This window comes from Eurosta solidaginis, chromosome 3 (assembly GCF_040869045.1).
Source record: "Eurosta solidaginis isolate ZX-2024a chromosome 3, ASM4086904v1, whole genome shotgun sequence".
Taxonomy (NCBI): Eukaryota; Metazoa; Arthropoda; class Insecta; order Diptera; family Tephritidae; genus Eurosta; species Eurosta solidaginis.
In genome coordinates, this window is record NC_090321.1 from 287,068,416 (window position 1) to 287,081,003 (window position 12,588).

A 12,588-nucleotide genomic window follows, 5' to 3' on the forward strand; every position below is an offset into this window, starting at 1 on the left:
TGGCCAAAGTAGTAACGCTGTCATCACCGAAAAACTCACCAGTGTATGTGGTGAAATTTAAAAGTTGGTTTTCTTCGCTTTACCCATGGCGGAACGATACAAGGTGGCAGCATGGGACATCTGAATAAAAACTTTTTTTTTATTTAATTTGATACATCAACTTCCGGCGCAGTACGATTTTGACATTTGTCCATCGAATTTACAAACACGAAGTACATGTAATTTTTATTTATGTTTGTAGGTATGTCACCATGCTGCCACCGTGTATGGTTCCGCCATGGCTTTACCGACGCCGTGTGACTTGTAGATACGATGTTAACGAATAAACGGGACGATGTGTATATACATATGTGCATACGTGCATACGTTTTTACATAGCTATATTGTAATATATACTGTGAAAGTACATGGAAATATGCATAGCAAGAGGCAACACTTTTTTACTATTATGTTTACTTATTTGCGCTCACAATTCTTTATTTTTCAGTATTGCCTTTTTCTAAACAACAGCTTTTGTGTGGTTACATCGATGTTACCACCTATTTTAGTGGGTAAATAATTATCCGGCTACTTTCGTGGGCAGAATACCAAAAGGGTACAAGAGTTACCACATGAAGAAAGTTGCCGTGGTGAAGAAAGTTGATACCAAATTAGAATCAGGCTGTTATAGAGAGTCTTTGGAGAAAGTACAAGAAAAATACATAGAAAATAAAGTAGTGTCATATAGGAGTTTGATTTGTTTGCACTTACAGCACCATTTTATTTGCAGGAGACTTTCACAGCTACAAAAATTAAGGCGGATTTACACAGACGCTTTGGTTGTGTTGCATTCATTAATTCATCTGTCGGGCGAAGTATCGAAAAATTTACATAAATGCTTTGGTTGCGTAGGGCTTTGACAACGCCACACGAAAAACAATGAAACGCCGTACGTTATCTTTGCTTTGTAGCGACCAAAACATTTATATAATTTTGCCCTTATGCATTTGTGTAAACGGCCTTAGAAGTGAAATTTTTCCATGTTACACGTGTGGCGCTGTATATTTTGACTCTAATTTAAATAAATTTTGCTTTCCGTATGTTTCCGCATTGTTGCAGGCTACAAATCTTCTAGTATTCTTATTTCCGCGGAAATATATGCAAATATTTCATTTGTAAATACTACAAAGTTTTATTAAACTATGAAATGCAACTCAGCTCGAAGTACTCTTACGTACCAAAAATGCAACTCTAGACCTGAGATTTGCATCTGGTGAGCGAGGCTGTTTGTAGTTTTGACGTTTATCGCTTAGTTGACATACTTGTATACATTGTAAATTTTACCAAGTAGCGCAACTAACAGCTGATCGATGAAAATTCGCACATTCACACGCACAGTTCTCGACTCAGTTTCAAAAAAAAACTTTAGATTATTTAATTCAATTTTTAAAGTGGGATAATCCTTACAAATTTATGTATACAGAATATATATGGCGTTTTTGTTGTTATTAAATCAATAGTTTTATTTATTATTAAAGCTTTTGTAATTTTTTTTTTTAACCTTGAAAAAACTCCGAACACCATTCCTTCATTATATGACATTCGACTGCCTAGTCCACTGCCTTCCACTCTATTCGCAACATAACCTCTACTTAAGCTGCCAAACTATACAGTAAACAATGCTTGTATAGGTACACTATGATAAACATTTTCTCAGTGACATATGACTTTTACATTCAGCACTCCTTCAGCAAAACAATGTGCACAATACATAACAGAATCGCAGGAAAATTTAAAATGTAAGTTTTGTGTGCAAATGAGGTTTCAATAAGTACATTTTTCAGTTTTTCACAGTTAGGGAATTGACCCCCTGCTTTCGCCTTGGCTATTGATCAGTTTTCATTGGAACTCCGCTGACGTCAACCAGTGGAAACATATGTTCATGGTTCAACTATATACATAATTGAACCATGCATATGTTTATCCTTTTTGTTGTAAAATGTCATTTCAGTTGTCACTTTTGACAGCACTTAATGTCACCAAATACACAAAAAGTGTCGAAAAATCGAACCATAACAAAATGTTGCACCCAAATTAATTTTGCATTTCTGCAAATTGAAAACAAAGTCGAACATTTCAATTAAATCTAACAGTGATATTAATACGTGTAGAAATTAAAATATGATTCGCATCATGCTAATAGTTTCTTTGTGATTGGTTTGCTTGATTTTATACAGATCGAGCTGCACAATTTCATTGCAAGGTAAGGAACAAATAAATTATGTACAAACATAAACAAAATAGTTTCTCTGCGCCACTGCTTTCTATTACTTGGAGGTTCGTAGATATTTTAATTTTCCTTAGGAACCAGTCCAGTCTCCAGTCGTATAGATCTGTTCTCCTTACCCACTTCAGACATCTTATGCTAATATCTGATCGCCAGTTCTTCATTACTTCCATACGTCTTTGGAACTCGCTCCCTTCTAGACTTAGGCTTATAAGCAATGTTCTGCTCTTCAATAAAGAATTAACAAGTTTCTATAATAACCTAGACAATTAAAATACTGATTTCTTCTAAGCAAATGTACTCTATCATTCGTTTATTTATTTATTAAATATATTATTTATTGTAACCTTTTCTTAGCCATAGTCATTAGCTTTAAGTTTCAAGTTTAAATTGTTCCTATTTTATGCCTTTTACCGACTAGCACTGTAAAATAATTTTTGCCAAATTGTTGTGCTGGGATGAATTGCCTAATAAATACAAATACAAATATTAAATTTGCACATGGCCGAATTAGTGCGGACTATCGTAAATCGGACGAGGACCCTTAAAATAATACTTTTAACTTACGAGACAGTCCCCACCTTTGAATTTTTGGTGGTATGTTTGGCTACCATGCTAAATGAAAAAAATTTAAATAACGCGGTCGTCCGTCGACAGCGTTTAGCACGGCCTCAAGATATAATAAGAACAAATTTTACGCAGCAAAATGGCTTTAAACCTATTTGAAATTAATCACTAAACGGGACATATAAAATTTATAATTTAGCGCGGAGCTCAGGTGAGCCAACGTGTTAAGAAGGGTTTGACCATCTCGAAGTTGCGTTTAGATACGTTGGTTGTGGGGACACTACCTGCAGGGCATATATTTCGTATTACGTATGACCTGAGCTAAGTTTACATAAGTAAGGATTAAACTGTTGCAGTATTCCAAATTGAACTTGGCCAGAGTGACCCGCATCTCTCTGAAAATAATGGTTTACTCCTCTGAAAAAGCGATTGTTTTCTAAACACCGCTACACCATATAAGTATCCCCTGCGGGTTAGGGGGTTAGAATATACCCGCGGTAGATATGCCTGTCGTAAGAGGCGACTAAAATACCATATTCAAGGGGTTGTGTAGCGCTACCTTTTCAGGTTGCCAGCGCAATATATAGCTTCTCCAAACCCTATTGTCAACCACACCTTCGAGCGGCGAATCCCGCTTCACTAACAGACGAGGCTCTGGCGACCCCAAGCTCCTCATGGAACTTGGGGTGGGGAGGGAGGGATGCCCTGAAGGTTTAATGTGGCCATATAAATCGTTCCCGAGAAGGTCAGGCTATCACCTTAATGGAGCTGTGTTACCGGAGCGTACCGGATCTGTAGCCGGCAAACGACCATCACATCGGTAACACTCCCCAAAGCCTTCGGGGAGCAACCTTATCGCTACAACAACAGCAACAACCACAACCGTATAAGAGTGGTAATGGGTAAAAAGATACAGCCTCTGTCGTAAGAGGCGACTAAAATACCAGATTCAAGGGGCTGTATAGCGCAACCCTCCAGGTTGCCAGCGCAATATATCGCTTCCCCAAACCCAATTGTCAACCTCACCTATCCGCGGCGAATCCTGTTTCACTAACAGACGTGGCTCTGGAGACCCAAACTCCTCAGGGAACTTGGGGGTGGGGAGGAAGGTGATGGCCTGAAGGTTTAATGTGGCCACATAAATCGTTCTCGAGATGGTCGGGCTAGCACCTTAATGGTGCTGTGGTACCGGAGCGTACCGGATCTGTATCCGACAAAGGACCATTACATCGATAACACTCCCCAAAGCCTTCGGGGAGCAACCTTATCGCTACAACAACTACAACAACACAGTCTACTGAATAACGTATGTAATTCACAAACGATTAAGTGTCGTAACAAGAACAAGGTCGCGAATTATAGGCCCATTGCAAAATTATCATCTGTTTCAAAATTATTCGAGTACATCGTGAAACAAAAAATGTACTTTGCTGTTAAACCTCTAATCACTGAAAATCAGCATGGTTTTATGGCCGGTAGATCCACTGTAACAAACCTATCTATCTTCTCTATTTTTGCATATCTTCTTTTAATGACCGTTGTCAATTTGATACTGTGTACACTGATTTCTCAAAAGCATTTGATAAAGTTAGTCATTCAATCCTGATTTCTAAATTGACTCGCTTGGGCTTCCACTCGATGTTTTTATCATGGATTAAATCATTCCTCCACCAGCGTAGCTGTGTTGTGGTTATAGACAATAACTCTTCAAACCCATTCACAGCTACCTCCGGGGTGCCTCAAGGTAGCATACTTGGCTCGTTACTTTTTGTAATTTTTATAAACGATATTTCCACCTGCTTACATCACTCTAATTTTCTATTATACGCTGATGACCTAAAGATTTTTAATACCATCGCAAACTCAGACGACGTGATTAAAATGCAATCTGATTTAGATAACGTTGCTGTTTGGTGTCGTGCCAATAACTTGCCACTAAATGTTAGCTAATGCTTTCTTGTAAACTTTTCTAAATCACGTGGCCTCATTCCCACTTCCTACTCTCTTGATGGGACCCACCTCTCAACTCTTAACGAGATAAAGGACTTGGGTGTTGTCTTCGATTCGAAATTTTCTTTCACGACTATTATAAATTCTACTGTTGCTAAGGCGTATTCACTTCTGGCTTTTATTAGGCGTTCCTGCACAGACTTCACGGATCCATACACCCTCAAGTTATTGTTCACTGCACTAGTTCGTTCGAAGCTGGAATATGCCTGTTTTATTTGGAGGCAATATCATGAATGCCATATTGTTAGGCTTGAACGTGTGCAGAAAGCGTTTGTTCGGTTCGCGCTGCGCTCGATGAACTTTTCTGAACCGATTCCATCTTATAAATCCAGGTGCTCACTTATCAAATTAGAGTCCCTGGAATGCAGAAGAACTGTCCTATCGCTCACGATTGTTTATGACATCATTAATGGCGTAGTTCATGCACCTTGTCTCCTCAGGAGTCTCCGATTCCATATCCCTATAAGGCCTCTTCGTAATATACCTATTTTCTATACGGATTGTGTCCGAACCCTCTATGCCTCAAACGCACCTTTGCTTAGAGCTATGACCGACTTTAATCGCATCTCTGATTCTTCAGATATTGATTTTGCTCTTTCTAAGTTTACTTTTAAAACAATACTTACTGATTTCTTTTCAAACATATAAATGTTCTGGTCAATCTCTTCATAGCATGTAAGTTTTATTGTGTCTATACTCAACTTATGTACTATACTATTAAATAATTATCTAATTTTAATTTAACATTGTTATCTAGTCTGTAAGGGCTTTAAATGCCGTAGACTGAAATAAAAAAAAAAATATAAAAAAAATAAATTAAAAAAATAAAATCTATCTTTATCCATTAAATATTTGTTTTTCTTAAGACTACTTTTGATATACTTTCGGAATCGTTTTAATAGACATTTATAACGGACATACATAAAACGGATATCACATCCTATCATGAATACAATGGCTCATATCTAAGGAAATCCCTTGAGGAATATTAATTAGCAAAAACTAAGCTATGCCAGAAAAGCGAAATACGCCGCATGAACTGCGTGTCTATAAGATTGTCATACTAGGGGATGGAGGGGTTGGTAAATCGGGTAATAATATGTCGAATATAATTTGTATTTTTCATTAATACTAATTATTTTATATATTTATATATTCAATGTACTAGCTGTGACTTTGCAGTTTGTAAGTCATAGTTTCACGGACTATCATGACCCAACAATAGGTAAGTAATTGCCAATTATAGTTTAACAATTAAGATTATATATATTCATTTCCAGAGGACTCCTATCAACAACAGGCAGTAATCGATGGCGAAGCCGCACTATTGGATATACTCGACACAGCTGGTCAGGTAGAATTTACGGCAATGCGAGATCAATATATGCGTTGTGGGGAAGGTTTCATAATATGTTACTCAGTAACTGACCGGCATAGCTTTCAGGAGGCATCAGAGTATCGCAAACTAATTCAACGCGTTCGACTTTCAGAGGATATCCCCTTAGTACTAATAGCAAACAAGATTGATCTGGTTTTAGCAAGAAAAGTAAAATTGAAAAAAAAAAAAAAATAAATAAAAAATTAAATACATAAGCATTACCTTAACAATGTACGTATTTCCTTTATTACATTGTTTAATTAAACAGGTAACCACTGAGGAAGGAAAGAATTTGGCAAATCAGTTCGGCTGCCCTTTCTTTGAGACATCTGCATGTGAAAGACTTTGCATTGACGAACCTTTCTATACACTTGTACGTGAAATACGTAAAAAAGAGGTAAACACTTGCTTTGTATATCGACTGATGAGTGGAGTATCACCAGATCTCGGCTACCGTTTCGAAAAAGACCTTATTGAGAAAGTGTTTGAAGAACGCTTTACCTTAGAATTTCCTTTTCATACGCTCTGATTCATACTTTACGTTATTCTGGCAGTGGAGGTATTTATGAAAAGTAATATGAAAAAGAAATTCTGAGATAAGACGTTTCGAACTGGCAGTCAGTTCGGGCTTTGATATGTTACATTTTGATTTATATTATTAATACTTTTTCTTTAAAGGCACAGGGTAGTGGCACAAGTTCCGAAAAGTTACATTCCCGTCGTCGAAGCCGATGGTGGCGAATACGATCGATTTTTGCCTTGGTATTTCGTCGTCGCCGTAATCTTAATTAGGTTTGAACGAGTAAGGTGTCCGCATACATATACTGAAATATGTATGAGCCATTATTAGAGCTAGTCTTAAGTGGATCTGAGTATAGCAAGGTTGTGTATACTTTCATGCAACATTTTAATGTTATGCATTCAATCAAAATCGGATACAAAATTGGTTGCAGATTTTAATAAGCTGCAAATAATAAACTAAATATTGTTTCCAAAAAATACGTTTCAATGTAATTCATACATATGTATGTATATGGTTGAAACGAAATTACTATAGTTTATATTCTAATAATATATTTGTAGATGAAATTCACAAAATACAAAAGGAAGTTCCATTTGAAAAATCTTATTTTATATGAATCGCTCAGCCTAAAAGAATTTCGATTTGGATTCAACTAGCCCTGTGCATGAATCAACCAAAAGAGGTCTGTTAGGCAATGGCATCTTGCTGCCTGGTGAAATTGATATCCCCATAGTAAATGAACGTTCAGTTAATCCGCTAAGGGCACATTCTTTATAAGAATCGTTATTGCAATAAACTGCTAGCTTTCTGTTAAGAGGTAAAACTTTCGTGCAATATTTTTAGATATCCATATTGCAGAGAAAAGCCATATATCAAAAATATATTTTTTCTCGCGAACTTTTTCATGGTTTTTCCCAAAAATTAAAACATTTGTGGAAGTGTTTTGCAAGCGGAATAAAAACAGTTAAGAAATTCCAAGGTCATAATTAAAACAGTAAATATCAAATCGCACGATGTTGCCTAAAACTATTCAAATATTTCAGTGAAAATCAAGCTGATGTTAGTATCAAACTCGGTTGTCACTACAAAGCAAACCTCTAGAAATTTGGGTTTCAATGAAAAAGTGAAAGGAAAATGTTTTTATAAATCCTCACACAAGTTCCGATAAAATTAATTTATATTTTTACAAAGTCAGATAATAGCATTGGAATGCCTTGAACGTCGCAAAATGGGCTGGAGTTTTCAAAAAATTACCAATAGTCTGTCAACTTCATGATTTTGGATTTATTTCATTAATAATATTTTTAAAGTAGACGTTATAAAAGTAGCAGGTGTCATACCAATGCTCAAAATTTCATAAACATATAAATTAGGAGCCGCAATTTAAGTTCACACATCAAGTTTGGTCATTGTAGGGTACTATTTTGTCATAAATCACGTTTTTTTTCATTACAAAATACGATAGAAGAAAGATTTCGGCTATTCAAAATGGCAATGGAAGATACATAGGTGCCGTTGAATCCACATACCAAATTTCATCTAAACCATGCATGCAACTAATCTATCGAAAGTCGGTGGTGGTCTTGGCAAAGGATTTTATTTTATTAGAGCCATAGGTTAGGTTGTGTATAGTCGGCGCTTATCAATTCACGTTTTCAGAGAACAGGCCTGAAATATTGTGTTTATTAATATATCATTGTTAGTGTTCGAGATAGACACACGCATATATTTATATAGGTATAAATACGTAAATTCGCTATACTAAAAAAGGGTCTATACATAATTCTGACATACACAATCCTGACATAAATAACTCCAACAAGAACAAAATTCGGACACGAAATTCCGATAAAAATCCCGATCAAATATGAACATAACTTAAAAGAATTAAACTTTCACCTTTTGATATATTTATTTGTGTTCTACTGCTATTTGTCTGGATTGTGTGTTGACGGTATTTCTGACAATTGGATTAAAAATATGAAATGTTGCAACTAACGAGCACAAAGTCTTAAAAACTAAAGTACTAATAATTTTTGTTGTTATATCGGCCTACTGATTTTAAGATCGCGGGTTCGAATCGAGCGCAAGGCCTAACAATAATTTTTTATCATTATTATTGTTATGATAAATTTTTTCTTAATTGAAAAAATTTTTAAATTAGAATAGAAGAAAGAAAAAATTTTACACAACTCCTAAACGTTGCCGATGAAGGAATTTAGCAGTTCCCGAAATGGATCTATACAACGAGCTTTGGCAGTTGTCTAAAATGTTTTCTTTCTTCTATTCTAATTTAAAAATTTTTTCAATTAAGAAAAAATTTATCATAACAATAATAATGATAAAAAATTATTGTTAGGCCTTGAGCTCGATTCGAACCCGCGATCTTAAAGTACTAATACATATATTAAATACATCCTCAAGGAACAAAAGGAAAATCTTGGTATTATTTATTCATAAATTGTAATATTAAAATAATGAGATCGATCTGCTCAAAACATGACTTTATTCTTAAAATTGTTAATAATTTAGTGTGAAAATGTAAGCAAGCGGATGTGAACAACTACTAAGTAACAAAATAATTTATATTCAGATATGAATGTTATTATGTGGATACCAGAATTGAAAAAGCTTTTTAATTGATTAACAAATAATATTTTATTTGGTATATGTATGTAAATAATTTGATGCATTATACTGCTCATATCTATTTTTATGATTTACTTGTTGTTTTAAAAAAATTGTTGTCTGTTAACAAATACAGCAGCTAACACGATTTAGCAGCAGCAATTTTTATAAAATTTCGTACATTAAAATTTCCATGACTTTTGTAACGGAAACTATGCAAACCAATCTCAAAAACATATTCGAAAAAATACGAAGGTTCGAAAAAGTTTTTATTTAGGGCTTTCTGAATTTTGTTTAAGTATGCAGCTTGATTTTTGGCGCGTAAAGGGGTTTGCCTTTTTTTTGTATGAAAGAAAACTAGAAAAATGTTTCAAAAATCAATGCGAATTTTGGCAGGCCTATAAATTGCACTTGTGAGACTAAAATTGATTGGGCTACAAAACCGCACACCCATATTTTTTGGAAAACGATTTTAAGATTGGATTGAGATAGCTTCAGTTTATCGAGAGTAAAAAAAAAAACATTTTAAAGTACTAAATTTGATAAAAACTGCCAGTGCTGTTTTCAGGATCGCTGCTATATGTAACTATAAATATATTTCTAAGTTCATCTTACCGTACCTGAGTGAATAAATATTACTCATAAAACTAATACATTGTGACACTCGGATGTTATTGATCAATAAAAACTGTTACTAAAATGGTAAAATGCCAGAAAAGGCACAAAACTTGTAACTTAATGTTCCTTCGTTATTGAATAGTTTTAAGTTTGTTTTATTTTATTTAAATGTCCTAATTAGTTCATGAAATAAACACAATATACATATATCTATGCATATTTATTTTGGCTGAATCATTTTGAAGAATTGTAATTTTAAGTTTTTCTTTTACTTATGAGATAAGCATAAGTTACTGTATATGTTATGTATTTTTAGTGTTTATGTAAATCGAATAAAACTGGACACTTTCTAATTAGTTCGAGTCAAAAATGAATTATACTTGAAGGCTAATGCTTGCAAAGTACCTGCAATTTGAATCGATTATGTTTAGAGTAAAGAAGCCTCAAGAGTTTTTCTTTTGCTGGGTTTTTCAGTGCGAGCGTAAATCCCAGTTAAAGTTGACTAGAATTTAACCCTGCAACCTCGCCCGCTTAAGCTGAGATGAGCAGCAAAATTTTGTTATGCCTAGGTTAAACTTTAGTCTACTTTAACTAGAGTTTAAACTCGCAGTGAAAAACTAGGCATTATTTGCATAAATTTAGTTTTGTGAACTATGCAAACGATGGAATTCATACCGGTTACATAGTGAATATTCAATAGTATAACCTGTTTGATTATAATGATATATATAAGTATGACAATTTTCGGAATGTTTCACCCTCGGGATTTCCGGGATCTCAAAATTCAATCCCGGGACTACCCCGAAATCAAACCATGTTAAAGTTGAGCGAGTATACACCCTCGGCAATCCCGAGAATTTCCGGGACTTTAAAACTGGGATCCCGAAATTCCTTGATTGTCATTCCTTGGAGCTATGTATATTAAAAAATAATTTCAAGACGCATAAACGCTTTATTATTACAGCTTTTAAAAACTTTTGCCGCTTACGTTAAAGACAATTGAATTTACGTTTTGTTTTGCTATCTGTTTCGTATAGATTTACAAAAATTTGTAAACAAAACTCTGCTGTTATTCACAATAGCACATCTATCGCGCGTGTGGAAATCGCAATATGAAACCTGATTTTTTACGATACGCTAGCAAGCGAACGTTATTGTTATATATTTTGTTTTTCGTTTTAGGAGATATACCATATTTCTAATTCGAAGTATCCTTATGTGGGTATATAAAAACATAATAATTAAAAAGTTAAAAGGAAAATTGTTTGATGTCTACTAATAAACATTAAAATAAATGCTAGATTTAACAAAACGATATATTTGTTTTTGCTGACTTTTTAAAAGTGCGTACGTTGTTGTAACCGCAAAAACACTCCCCAGGAGAGCGTAGCTGTAAACGCCATTGTAAAATTTACAATGATAAACGCACAGCTGATACATATCCTACTTGTAAACCTTAACAATGGCCATAGATATGGCTAAATAAAAATGTGATTACGACAATGGGAATAATTTCACTTGGAAAGTGTGCCAGCACCCTTAGCCAAAGCAAATGTCAAATTCTTATGCTATGATTGCGACAAAAGCATGGTACAATAACTCCATGGTGCCATCTGATAATTAACAAACTCTAATTAATTTACATACATTTCATGTAAGGGCATATTTTGGGCAAATGAATTGGTTTTTGTTTGAAAAGAAATAAGCAAAATTTCTTCAATTTGCTGCAAATACGCAAAAACTCAAAATCTGCAAAGAGCTCAAGTAAATATGGATACTCATTTCATTTTGGCATATTTCCCCACATTCATAATGGCCGCCAAGAAAATACACCACAAATGAGTAAAATGAAATACGAATATAAATGGGCAACAACTGGCCGACTATGTCTCAGTCAACATTCGTTACTTCGTTCCAGCGAGCAAATTCGCTACTTTTTGACGATTGACGCCTCTTATATATCTATCCTCTTTGGTAAAAGCATCAGAGTTCCATTTTACATGTTTTTTCATTCGAAGGTGGTCATATGGATCTACCGTTCTCCTTAAGAATACGTGCAATCTACTCATAAAGGGCGAATTAATGGTCTTATAACCATAAAGCCATAACGAGATAAAAGAGCTGATCACACATACCTTATGGAAATCAATGTAATCGAGTTAGCGTTATGGTATGGCACCATTAATCGATTACATTGATTTCCATAAGGTAGGTTCGATCAGCTGTTTTATCTGGTTATGGTTTTATCGTTATAAGTCACCATTAATTCGCCCATAATGCATAAGATTGTGTTAAAACTGCTTATGTGACAGAGCTATTAGATTGAAGAACTGCTTGTGTGACGAGGCTTTAAGCACAGTCTAAAGCTGGAGTCATTGGTGCCGTATATCGTATCGCTGTATTCGTATCCCTAAAGTAATCAGCTGTTTATCGTTACGACGGTAAACCAAAACCCAATTGGTTGGCTACGATATACGGTTGCGACCTTAGTGGCACCAATAATCGATTGCATTGATTCTCATAAGGTTGGTCGAATCAGCTGTTAAAAGGTTACCGATACGGTTACCGATAAAGCACCAATGTCTCCAGCTTAAAGCG

General features: G+C 34.9%; 1 protein-coding gene across 2 annotated transcripts; it reads left to right on the forward strand.

Moving 5' to 3' along the window:
• Window positions 1-1,665: 1,665 nt before the first annotated feature.
• Ric (Ras-related protein interacting with calmodulin) lies at window positions 1,666-11,305 on the forward strand. Of its 2 annotated transcripts, none has more exons than XM_067776989.1 (6): window positions 1,666-1,778; window positions 5,746-5,934; window positions 6,012-6,068; window positions 6,124-6,389; window positions 6,490-6,618; window positions 6,900-11,305. In XM_067776989.1, exons 2-6 carry the CDS (start codon window positions 5,853-5,855, stop codon window positions 7,011-7,013), a joined length of 648 nt encoding a protein of 215 aa, XP_067633090.1. In that variant the 5' UTR covers window positions 1,666-1,778; window positions 5,746-5,852; the 3' UTR covers window positions 7,014-11,305. The 2 variants fall into 2 exon arrangements, with proteins under 2 accessions (XP_067633090.1, XP_067633089.1); XM_067776988.1 differs by lacking the exon at window positions 1,666-1,778 and adding an exon at window positions 1,979-2,242.
• Window positions 11,306-12,588: the final 1,283 nt, after the last annotated feature.

Coding starts and splice junctions, on each gene's coding strand:
- Ric (XM_067776989.1), top strand. CDS start 5,853: ATGCCAGAAAAGCGAAATACGCCGCATGAACTGCGTGTCTATAAGATT. Junction 6,069..6,123: donor CTATCATGACCCAACAATAG/GTAAGTAATTGC, acceptor ATTCATTTCCAG/AGGACTCCTATCAACAACAG. Junction 6,619..6,899: donor GTGAAATACGTAAAAAAGAG/GTAAACACTTGC, acceptor TTTTCTTTAAAG/GCACAGGGTAGTGGCACAAG.